We start from the raw sequence: 12,964 nt of genomic DNA, 5'->3' as shown, positions 1-12,964 counted from the left end.
TTTTTCACAGATGAAAATAATACATACATTAGTAGAATATCATTTAGTAAGAAGTTATTAAAGACTTCTTGCTTTTTAAAAATCAATTAAGTTATGGTATTTTCCAAATATCTATGCTGGAAAAAAAAAATTACAACACAACCACAGCACCAATATCCAAAGACAAACTCTTGCCATGAGCATCTGCTGTCAATTTTAAGCGTCCACTGACAACCCCTCCAACTCCTAATTAACAAGGCCACATCTGATGTTCCAAAGTACAAGATATACAAAGGGAACATTGTGGACATTATTCCATATGAAGCGTCTGAAGGGAGAAAAGCTTGTGAGCAGTATCTGCTCCTCAGACAAACTAATGCAAAGAGAAGTCATGGACAAGCTTGGGGGGCCAGAGTCCCAACACCAGGTTTGGCAAGCAGCAGAATAATACACAGTTATCACAGATCAAATTGCATTTACCTACTTCAAATATTCCTGGTGATCACAGCTATGACAGAACAATCCAGCAAGACATTTTTGTATCACCATAGATGTCAGTTCACTCATGAAATGCTCTATGTGTAAAATAACGCCAAAATAACTCCCATGAAATTTTTATTCAACTTCCAAATCTCTTTGAAGTATTTTCTGCCCAGACCTAAACTCTCAAATATATTTGCCCATATCACAATAATCAGAGAGTGGAAGCAAATGGCTTAACGTGCTCCCATCTGCTTGCTGAACTCCTGGATCACATATGGAAAGCTGTTGAAGACAGGTCAGTATAAACTACAGAATGCAACACAGTTGTTAAGAATTACAGCACAAACTGATTGCAAACCACACAGACTAAGGAGTAATACAACCAAAGCAGCTGTAAGAAAACTTCTTAGAAAAAGGTCAGGATTATTCTGCAACTAGGAGTCTTAGTATCCACACTGCAAGGCTTCTTGTAGATTTTCTTCTGATTTTGGTTTTTGAACACAACTTTTAGCAATGGACAGGCATATTCACCAACCCTCCAACCAGCAAACTACTGAACTCAGATAAAGCCTATCAGCAATCTGATTACCTCCATCAGTTTTAATTAATAAAAGAAAGAGCCATTGCCTTTCTTAGCAGGAACTAGCCATGTTGAATACACTGAACCTATTACAGTTTGCCCAGGCTTCCTTTCCTCTTAAGACAGTCATTCAGTATTACGAATATGCAAGGTTAATCTACAATACCCTTGTTATCAAATTCCTGCTTACTATTGCAACTTTCTCCCTAATTGGATTAGAAGTCTCAAGCCAAAGGAGTGATACTAAAAATAAACAAAATAAGCATTTGTTTGACTGTATGTACTTAAAAATACATACATATGCATATTTTACTGGAGATCAAGTTCTCTCAAAAGTTGGTAATATACAACATTTTATTTTTAACCATATAATTATCATGCATGACGTAAAGTCAAGGTGCTGGAAGTTTCACATGTACAGCCATGCAGGCAACTACAAACATTGTTTTCAAGTAGGTAAGTAATAGTCTTCCAGATTCTCTTAAAGGATAGTTGGAATGGGAGTACCTGGAAAAAGGTTTTTTTGAATAAACAATACTTAAGTGCAATGCAAATAAAATTCATTTAAGAACAAGAAGATCAATTAAAGGCACTTGACCTTTAGATAGGCGATATTTCATTCAGTTATCTTTACACTGGAAAGGTTCAAGTAAAGCATCTTTTCCAAAAAGGAAAGAATCGCTTAGTTCTCTTGATAATTTACCTCAGGAGTCCAGTGCTATATTCTCATTTAAGTTTGATGCCTTAATTTTTTTGTGTTCTTTACATCAAACTTAATAGAAACAGAATAGAATACAAAGTAACAACTGAATTTCTTTCTGAATCCATTTATACTTTTTACTTTTGTGACTTCATGCAGCAAAGATTCATTATTTTCCACTGTATAAAAATTATAAAATTATTTCAGTTGTTTTAAGCTTGCTGTGCAGTTACTTCATTGGTTGCTATCCTATATATTAAAAAAAAAAAAAAAAAAAAAAAAAAAAAAAAGGCAACCAGTTACTCACCTTCACACATAAGTCTTTCACAGTCCCTACTATCCTCACTGGGGTAGTTCTCTTTCTTCCAAGGCAGAGTCTTCATCTACTGAACGATACCCCTCAAACAAAACAGCTTTCTATTTAAAGTAAAAAGCATCTGAATACTTTTAAAAAACCAAAGGCACCTAAAGCCACCTCTCAGACTTCTTTTTCATTAGCCAACAAGACTAAATTTTAAACAGATCACTCTTCAAGATGTTCTATCCACCTCTCAAACTGCTTTTAATGCATTCCCTTCAAATCTTCAGCATTCTTCTCAAAAATGCTACTGAAGAATGGGATATTATATTGCACTGCTGATCTTGCCAGTTCTGCACACATCACAAGACAAGAATCACTTCCTAATTTCTACATTTATAGTTCTGATTTATAGAGCCACAGACTATTCAGGATTTTTATGAAATTATTCTATTAAAATTCGCAGGAATCTGAGAGGAAAGCAACTCAGTGTGTTTATTTCAACATAATTTCATTCTATGATGCAGTTTCTAATGGTCAGTACTATTTGTATTTCCTACATTGCCCCTAAACAATGAACCTTGCCAAGAAACCTCTTTTAAAACTGGAAAACATAAACAATAACAGTAAAAAATTTACACATCTCTGTCCATTCCCATCTAAAAAGATTCATATAAATTCTTTTCAGCTGCTGGACAGTTTTGGAAACACATCTAAGCTAGTAAAAAAGTTTTCTTACCACTCCACCTGCTATGACTAATTATACACTAACAGTAACACCACAACAGAGTATCTGATAAGATTAAAAATACCTATGTTGTCAACAGCATTATACTGATGCATTAATTGCATTAAAATTAAGTTGTATTTTTAAGTTACATTGCTAGTAATTAGGTGCCATAACTGACCCTCAACAGACACTTAGTAATAAGTAAAATAATTATATTAAGCACACTTATTTATTATTACAAGTAGTTGTAGCACAATAGCACACGGCCAAAGTGAAATCATACACTGTGTGGTATGGCAAGTACTTATAATCACTACAAACAAGACAGAGGGGAAAGAACATAGCAAACTAGTGTGTACGACTTCTTTACAAAAACAGGAACATACTAGTTATTTACAAATACAGAAGTATAATTTGCAGTAAAATGGACACAGTGACTTATACTCATGTAACTATGTACTAGGTATCTGGTGTAGAAGAGTCCTAAAAGTTTACTCCACATAACCCAGTAAGGACCACAGAACGTTGTTCAACTCAATACTGACAGTAAGAACACACAAGGTCATGACTAGAGCACAGTATACAAGCAGGAGAGATCAACACCAAAAATCCCTGAAGTCCTGAAAATCACCTCAGAAAGCATCACCGTAAATCTGTGAAAGAGCATGAAATTTGTAATAAACTTCCTTGAGGTAAACTTTATTCCTGAAAGTACAATACACCCCCAAGCTAAGAAGGAAGTAAGAACACTTAAGTCAAAGTCAGCCAAAGCAAAACACAACAAAAAGCCCATGCCCCAGGTACAAATCCAGTAGTTAGTTTCAACTGCAAGCATGCCCAGAACCACCCACCATCCAGACAACAAAAGCATACCACACAATGTATGTCATTTATACTCTGTCTCTAGGTTGTGGCCATCTCTGTCACTCCAGAGAAAGCCAAAATAACCCATTAGCCACGCACTCTATGAAGAAAATCCTTCCCTCTGCAGAGGGCCAGCGGAGACCTGACAAACACTAACTTACAGAATAGGAAAAGGCAATTCAGACTCATTTCAAATCCCTCTGAAATGAAATCCAAGGACATGTATTTGTATTAAACTCCTCAAAACTTTTGTATGATCAAATTGTAATCCATTCCTAGATTCTGTACCAAAGAGATTACACTTCTCTGTCTAGAAGGGATTGAGTTAAAAAAAAAAAAGTCAGCAGAGAGGTAGACTGACAAGAGAGCACAAGGAAAGTATACTAAGAAACTAAACTATTGGAAAGTGCCCATAGATATGAAAAATTAAAGCTGTAAGCAAGTTTCATAAACAGCTAATGAAACAGCTTTGCAGTTATTTATTGGACATTCCTTCCATGCATAGCTGTTATCACCATGGAAAAAAGGCGATTCTTTACAGCTTAACAGAAGACTGTTCTATTGATAAACATTCATGCCAATGTTAATCAACTGCAGGTCTGTGACAAACACTGCCAAAGGACAGGTACTAGAAAGAAGCAAAACTACTAATGTGTCAGAAGTAGAAGCCATATAAGAAGCCATATAAATATGTAAGAATACAATACTACCGAACTTCGCATCATTTAAGTCAAAGGCAGTGCTGACAAATACAAACACACAGTTTTATGAAGATAGAACTTACCTATGAATTACAAAAGAGCAAAACAGTTAAAATGCAGGTGTATAACATAGTGTTTTAATAGAGGAATCACCAGGAGGAGGAATAGATATTCTGCACTTTCTAAATGTTAACCTAGACTCGTATCACAGAACAGTGCCAATACTCTAACTCACAAAACTTATCAGAGTTAACAACCAGCAATCCTGACTTTTGCCGATACAACTGTATAAAGGTTGCTAAACCTATGAAACAGAACAGGTCTTGTAAAACCTTGTATGCATATTTACCTATTCGCCTTGAATACTTCTCAAAGTTCTGTTTGTCTGCACAGAATCTTTTCCTTTCCCAAGGCCTCAAGGATTCCTCACTCTTCTGCCCCTGCACCCAGGTGTTCTGTCACTAGAACTGACTTAATTTTGGGTCTTACCCATTTCTATAAGTATCTCAAGGGAGGGCGTAGAGAGAATGGGGCCAGACTCTGCCTAGTGACAGGACAAGAGGCAACAGGCACAAACTGAAACACAAAGTTCTGCCTGAATACGAGGAAAAACTTCTTTGCTGTGAGGCAGACAGAGCACTGGAACAGGTTGCCCGGAGAGGTTGTGGAGTTTCCTTCTCTGCAGACATTCAAAACCCACCTGGACACGATCCTGTGCAACATGCTCTAGGTGACCCTAGAGCATGGGAGGTTGGACTAGGTGATCTCCAGAGGTCCCTTTCAACCTCAACCATTTTGTGGTTCTGTAAAAACAAACAAAAGCTCCCAACCACCTTTTTTTCCTCACAGGAAGCCAACAGTTTCAGCTTAAACTGCCAAGTGTTCTGAACAGTTAAACCCATCTGACTTGTTTCCACTAATGAGTTACCCACTTTTACATAGTCTGATCTGTGAAATACAAGCAAATGCACACTGAAGCCATCTGCCAGTAAACCTAATATTAAACAGAAGATGACAGTATTCACAGACTCACAGAATAGTTGAGATTGGGAGGGACCTCTGGAAATCATCTAGTCCAAGCCCCCTGCTCAAGCAGGGTCACCTAGAGCAGGCTGCTCAAGACTGTCCTGTCAGGTTTAGAGTATTTCCAGGGATGGAGACTCTGCAATCTCTCTGGGCAGCCTGTTCCAGTGCTCTGTCACCCTCACAGTAAAAAACTTTTTCCTCATATTCAGACAGAACTTCCTGCGTTTCAGTTTGCTCCCATTGCCTCTTGCCCTGTCACTAGGCACCACTGAGAGGTCTGGCCTCACCATTCACCTGGAAGACTGAATTTTGAGATAAAGACTACTTAGTATATAAACACACCATAGCTTTGAGTTAAATACTTCAGACCAGAATTTAGTACATTCCAGCTTGCCACACAGTGTTAAAAAAAAAAAAAAAAAAAGAACCCAAACCACCCACAATTTTTTAAATTTTATTTTAGGATTTCTGTAGGTAGATTTTGGGTGAAAACAAACAAAAGGAAAGAAAGAGAAGGGAAGAAACTTTACTTCTGCAAGTAATCCATTTAAAAAGCAGATAATCAGGAAGAACTTCAGGCATCTGGAACTTCTGAAGCAAGCTCCAAGTTTTAGGATCATTTCAATATGCATTCAGAGAAGCAAATTTTATTACAACATTACAGCTAATATACAAGATTTGTCAAAACAAACTCAAACATAAACACAAACATTCCTAATATACAAAAAGGTATGAAGGTATTCCACCTCTCAGTAACATTAGGTGGAGTTTATCTTGATTCTAGAAAAAATTATTTTTATCCTGAATTTTTAACAGATAAACTCTAATCACCCATTTAAATAAAAATACTGTAATAGCAAAAAATCCAGCCTGCTTGAATTTACATAGTAAGTTCAGGACTGATCTTGAAGAATGGCCAAATTCTTAATTAGCTCTTAATACCTTTTGGAGCTGCACAGGTAAAGGCAGAGATATTATATTGAATATCCTGCTGAGCCACTGCTTAGGGTAATTCAAGAACAAGCTGCAGAAAACTAACAACCAGACAAGAACTCTTAACAGGTCATATACTTGCCCAGAAGATTTGTAAAATCAGCAGAGGATCCACTAAGGAAGGTGCTGGCACAGGCGCTTTATGCAAGAGATTACAGAAGAACTTCCCATGGTTACGAAAAAGAGATCATAATCTGTTCCCCCTTAACTTCTTAAAGGACAAAACGATGAAGAACACACACCTCTATCTCACACTTTCAGTGTGAAAAAAATTACTATATCACCAGATATTTCACAAAACTACCTGCAAGCCTGTGACTCTCACAGATGCATTAAAGATGCATGGGACCGATGGCAAAGAAACTAACAAATAACATATCTAACATTGTAAAAAAAAAATATTCTCCAAAAAGTGTTATATAACTTGTGTTTACCTGCCATATACTTTTAAGGCTGTTTTGAATCACTCTTCTCCACACAGCTTCTCATAGTGATTTTAGTTTAAATAATTATTTAGGAAAGAATATTACACAATAAATTATTTTTCCCCAGTGTTAATAGGATGGCATTATTTGGAAAGAGTATTCTAGAAAAAAACTATAGAACTGATCAATATCCTCCTGTACATAATCCCTGCAGCTATCCAGCTATTTCCTGTTCAGTCTATATATAGCAGAAACTCAACATCCTGCGTTCTTCTGTTGTGTTCTGCTTAAGGTGAATATTGTAAGAAAAATATTCAGAAAACTTAGAGGCCTAAACAACCGTTAAAAAGGGGAGCAGGGCTAAGAATGGAGGCTAACAGAAGCAGCAAAAATAAGAAAAAAAAACCTTACTTTTTTGTGACCAACAATATTTAAATTTTGTAATGAAAGAATCATATATTACTAAGTATGCATCTATGTTGATAGGAGAAAATCTCCTTATTCTTATTTCCCTTGAAGTATTTCAAGAAATTCCTTTCCTTCAAATTTGTGTGCATATCTTTGATGGCAAACTGTGCTATAAAGCAGTTGCCTTTTAATTTTCAGTCAGGTCTTCTCAGCACAGGTTATTCCTACATAAAAAGTAACCTTGCACTTTTTCCACTTTGGAAACCTTGCCAAGAAGCTTACGAGGAAGGCAGGATTTACCATACACACACAAAAAAACAGACTTTGAATCTTCAGTAAGCAGGCTCCTAAAGTTCTGCCAGAGGCCATCTGCCTCTAACTCAGGTGACTGAACAGCTTCTAAAAAGCCACAGTTGGGAATCTCCTGGTTATGTCTAATTTCGCTCCACAAAGTATGTACTTTTTTCACCATTAGCTTAGATAAATTATTCATGAATGAAAGTTTCTATTTTTTAAATGTCTGTGTGTATACTATCTTATACTGGAAATGCTTTCAGTATAAAATAATCACATTAAATACTTGCATATTACAGTATGTGAAGTAGTTTTATTTATTTGCACAGAGAAGTACTTAAGCACTTCTACCACAGGAAATACTATAACAGCCTGCACGAACAGCAGTCAAGACATTTGAGATTTTACCAGCATACTTGAGGATTTGCAAATATTCCCAAATAAAGAATGTTCATCAACTTTTTGCAACTTATTTCACTTCATTTTAGGTCAGTGTTGTTTAAATCTTCTCTGTTTTTTAAAGACTGCCTTAGTAGTTAAGCCTCATTTCAGAATGAGCATAGGGTATATCTGTAAGATCCACCAGTTATGCTTATTTTCCAACAGCAATCTTCTAAAAAGATAAACGATGTATGATTAAAATATCCTGTGCGTTCCACAACTATAATATGCATACTTCCTATATGTAAATTTTGTACAATCTCTCTCAGTTAATCCTCTCTGGTATCAACTAAGTTTTGTTATTTAAGCAAAACAGTATCAAAACAGTGCTGCAAGTTTTTTTTTTTAAACGAAACTAATGCATTTCAGAGCTACTTTACTGGCCATAAAAATTTAAGGAGGACTATGCCTGTTCAGCCCAATAGATCAACTATCTCAGTGTCCTGCTTCTAACCACAGCCAGAGACGCAGACCCTTGGGTGCAGTACAGAAACAGAAGAAACTTCAAAATACCTTTGTGATTGCCAAAAACTTGTAGCCTAAGAAGCGGCCTGAGATGCAGGTGGCATCTTTGAATTCAGAAGCCCTCAGGGATCTTTCTTCCATGAACTCATCCAAACACTTCTCGACCTAACATGCTTCTAACAGCTACTATATCCTCTCCCCCCCCCTCAAAAAAAAATCTGTTAAGTCAAAAAAGCTGTGCATTTGAAAAAAATGTTAATTTTACTTCACACTTCCTAGCTGAACTGAGACACAGCAATCATACGTGCATCAGTTAACTAAACAATGACCATTCTACAACCCTTACCATTTTCTTCACATCTGATCTATCATCAAGGCAGTTATTTACTTGCCACAAGCAAGGTGAAGTCTTGCTACCAGAAGAATTGTTCCTGCAACTTCAAGAAATATTCCCAATGCTATTTTCCCTGCTGAAACCTGCAACAAGCCAAAACACACAGCCACACATTTCAGCAACTGATTATTGCTACACTTTGTAAGTGTTGAAACCCTACTGCTACTGGACTGTTTATCTGCAGTCTGAACACTCTCTCACCAAGTTCACCATATTTGCACATTTACATATATTTAAATATTTACCATTCACATAAAGCGCCTAAATCAGCACTTCCTAAATTACAATCACCTCTATTCTGAAAGACCTCCAGGAAGATAAATAGCTTGCTTTAAAAATCTAAAGAAATGGTCCATTACTATCATGTAATTCTGCAGTATTTACCAGGTTCCTGAAGTTCATAAAGTTTCTGCAACAAGCTGCTTACACCTGCCCTGCAGAAGAAGTTTGCGAATAAAATCTAGAATTTAGGTTTTGACTTTTTTCAACACCGATGTACAGAACACAAAATGGTAGATAACAAAATGTTCCCATAATGTTACAGAATAGCTGGGAAAAACACATTTGTAAACATCAGATAAATTAGGAACTGAATATGACACTGAAGGTGTCATTTGATATGATGGAAAATGGACTAACAGACTTACTAACCTCTATGCACATTTGAGTTCTTTAGTAGGATGTATACTGTTTATCATACAGCCATGTATACTGTTCAGAATACTTCTGTTTCTTAATTATTCTTCTCATTTATTAAAATATCTGGATGTACCATCTATTGTTAAGTTTCTCTCCACATATTCTTGTGTGATTTTAAAATACCAGAGAGTATTTAACTTTATTTTTATTTACTTCAGAAGGCATGAAGAAATTGCATTATTTTATCATACAATTGGGACTTTGATTCTATCAAAGCGTATCAAACTATGTCCAAAAAGAAAGTGGAATCCTACTGACTTTCCCAGGTACCCAAGAAGTTGCAAGATCTTCAATTTTGGATTTCCCTCCTCCACTCCTTCCCCCCCCCCCCCCCCCCCCGGAACTCCTCCTTGACACATCTTTATCTTCCTTCTCTGAGGACTTCTGTATGTGCATCTCCAAAGCGTTTCCCCATCCACATTTCTTTCATGAGATTACAGAGTCACTCATCTCCCAACGGAAACAATTCTTTCTATCAAATATGTAATATCCAGTGACATGGGCGGCTATACCTTCTGTAAAGTGCAAAAACATCTTAACTAACCCACAGGGACTGGATTTATCTCAGTATAACAGCTACCAACATCAAGATCATTGTATGGACAGAGCAAAATTACAGCCATAATTACACACTATTTGTTAAAGTGAGAATCAGTCTTTTAGTTCACAGAATAGAGAACAGATCCAGCCTATTACTACGAAAGACCTACCCACAGAGTAAATGCAGATTAGTTCCTTCACACACAGCAATGAGAAAATGCTTAAAAAAACCAAACTACTACTGTGGCAGCCAGTATTATAAACAATGACAAAACGATGCTATGTTTTAAGTACTGCTCTCCAGTACTCAACATTTCTGTACTTGACTCTACACACACAGGTTTGACAAATAATTATAATGCTTCACTAATGCTTCACACAGATACCTGAATAGTTTGAAAGACAGTGTAAAGTTATTAAACTTTAAAAGTCAGAGTCAATGATGTGAATGTGGAGATTTAAGTCACATACCACAGGATGGTTTCAAACCTGAACAGTTGAGACCAGTCATTGTGATTGTGGTATAAGTAGCTTGTAAGTTAAATCAATTACAAAAAATTGTTCCATACACAGGAAGAACAACTGAGAAAAGAGTCCAGTATCATTACACGAGTCAAAAAACAGTAAGTTGTTACTGCAAGACACCTCCCCACCTTCTCTAGCACGCGAAGGGCGCTGTTACCAGGGGTTGGCAATTCTCTGAGCTACTTTAACTATACAGGGGGAAAAATAAGTGGTTGGGAGAAATCACCCAAAAGTGATTTTAGTTTCGTACTGCAGGTAAGAAAGCATCTTATTCTTCCAAAGAGTAATAGTCAAAAAACTCAACCCTCTAAACTGGTCAATAAAATCAAAAGGTACTTGTGTTATTTGCTTTTCCATATACTTTTTATAAAGCATCATTTGTAAAGTTATTAACTTAGGTTGAAAGAAGCTTATAATTACCAGCACTGAAAAAGAATGTTTAGAGAGTTTACTGTAATGCTGAAAGAAGGAAGAAATTATATGCATGGATGAGAGTTGCATCTAAGAAATCCAATTCTCATGGTACATACTTCCATATTAAATATCTATTTCATGCTACTGAAGTATTTTTTCCTTTCAACCCAGGAGGCCCCAGTGCTCTGAAAACTCACATATCTACTTTGGATCACACAGATGAACAACAGTTTCAGCAGTTTCAACGGGCAAAACTGTAGTTTTGTGCCCAAAATGTTAAGGCTTTATTAATCACAAAATAAACTGTGACTTCACAACTTGAGGGTAGAAGAGGAAAAAAAAGGGGGGGGGAATAAAATAAAGTAGGCCTGTTGAACACATCTCTTCCAAACATATTGTCAACACATTGCTGTAACAGTTACTGCCACCATATAGGTTGACATATAAAATCCAATAGCAATGCCCCCTATATTTCTATCCTGGACTTCCCATATTATGAAAAAAAAAAGACACTCTCATGCACATATACTGTGCAATGGTATGTCTGTTGTATCCCATGACTTGATGCGCACATGAAGTAGAGTGAATCAAGACACACATACCCAGGGTCAGAACTACCCCAGTACCTCCAGAAGTAACAAGCAAGCACTGAAACATTATGACTATGGATGACAATTATGAGCAAAAGCAGGAGACTTGGCAAGAACACATCATAGTGTCTAGAGGCCAAATGAGTTCATAGCAGCACTTTTCAGTCAGATACAGCTTTCAAGCTCTACATTTAGAGCTCAGAATGAGATACTTCGTTTTAAAATAACAAGCCTATACATAAATATCTTCAGATGATTTTCTTTCCTAATGAATGCTCACCAGGCAACTTATTTATAAACACAGTACAATACTGCTGAGAAAACAAGAGAAACAGTCAACTGTTCTCTACTGAAAATGCCCACCAATATGCATCAAACTGATTTTAGAAACAACTGTGTCACAAGGCTTAAAATAGTAAGGCAGTAAGTGAAGTAAATAGGGGAGCCTTTTCATTTGTTCACTTGAGTTTTTTTTTAATCCTTTCTTAATTATAAGTATAATGAAATAAGTATAACGAAAACAGGGCAAATTACATGCTTATTATAGAGCTGAGAAGTCCTGAAAGAACTGCCCAGGCTCAGGTCAAGTTCTCAGTTCTGAAATCTGGAAGTATAAACATCACAGAAGTTGGTTGCTGTTGCAACATGCTATTAAAGACTAATTACAGTGCAATCTGATGGAATGGTGCTTCAACACAGTAAACAATCTGTCAATACATAAATCACAAAAAATTGTTTGAAAGCAATAAAGTTTGTTGACTATTATTGTCTGTGGTTTTGTCCTATAAAGCAATAATGACTCACCCATTCATTCATATAGGGATACCTCAAATTCAGTAGATTTTGTAGTTTGTATATAAGTATGTAATAGCGTATGGACAGTTTTATTCTTAGCTGTGAAAAAAATCAGTCGAGGTACCCCTTCAAAAACTCAGAAGCAAACACCAGTTGGAAGCGATCTATGTTGGCAATCAAACACTTTCTCCTGCGGGGTTGTCCAGCTTCTGTCCCTGACACCCAGCCTGCACTGTTAGGCACAGGAGAACGATCCCGCTGCAGACCTATGAGCTCCTCGCTATTCTTCAGCGGTCGTTCCTCCGACGCGAGGGGTCTCGAGGAGCGAGAAAAGCAAGAGAAGGGAGGCGCGCAGCCCGTCCGGAGCTGAACGCCCGGGACAGCCCTGTACGCGGAGCTTCGGCGAGGCCGCAGCGTTCCCGGGCCCGGAGGCTCCTGCTCGCGGCGCCCAGCGCGGCGGCCGCCGGCCCGCAGAGCCCCCGAGTCATTGTGCTCGGGGAGCCGCGGCGGCGCCCCCGGCTCGGCGGCGGGCGGCCGGGGAAGGGCAGCGGCCGCCCGCCCTCCGCTCGGCGCCGTCCGGGCCCCGCGGGGCGAGCGCGGGCCGGGCCCGCCGAGCAGCG

At 37.7% G+C, this 12,964-nt stretch overlaps 1 protein-coding gene across 5 annotated transcripts in view; it reads right to left on the bottom strand.

Annotated features, from left to right (window-relative positions):
- Nucleotides 1–12,964, bottom strand: part of STRN3 (striatin 3) — a 67,380-nt gene that overhangs the window by 53,639 nt on the left and 777 nt on the right. The window contains exon 1 of one of the 5 annotated variants that reach the window (XM_062575822.1): nt 12,354–12,686. The exons of the other annotated variants lie outside the window; for them this stretch is intronic. Coding sequence (XP_062431806.1) covers nt 12,354–12,365 — 12 coding nt within the window. The 5' untranslated portion in view covers nt 12,366–12,686. Of the gene's footprint in view, nt 1–12,353; nt 12,687–12,964 lie in introns of those variants that run through there. 5 annotated transcript variants of the gene reach the window in all.

This window comes from Rhea pennata, chromosome 5 (assembly GCF_028389875.1).
Source record: "Rhea pennata isolate bPtePen1 chromosome 5, bPtePen1.pri, whole genome shotgun sequence".
NCBI classification, from domain to species: domain Eukaryota; kingdom Metazoa; phylum Chordata; class Aves; order Rheiformes; family Rheidae; genus Rhea; species Rhea pennata.
Note: the sequence above shows the minus strand (reverse complement) of the source record. Positions and strands in the feature narration are given on the sequence as shown.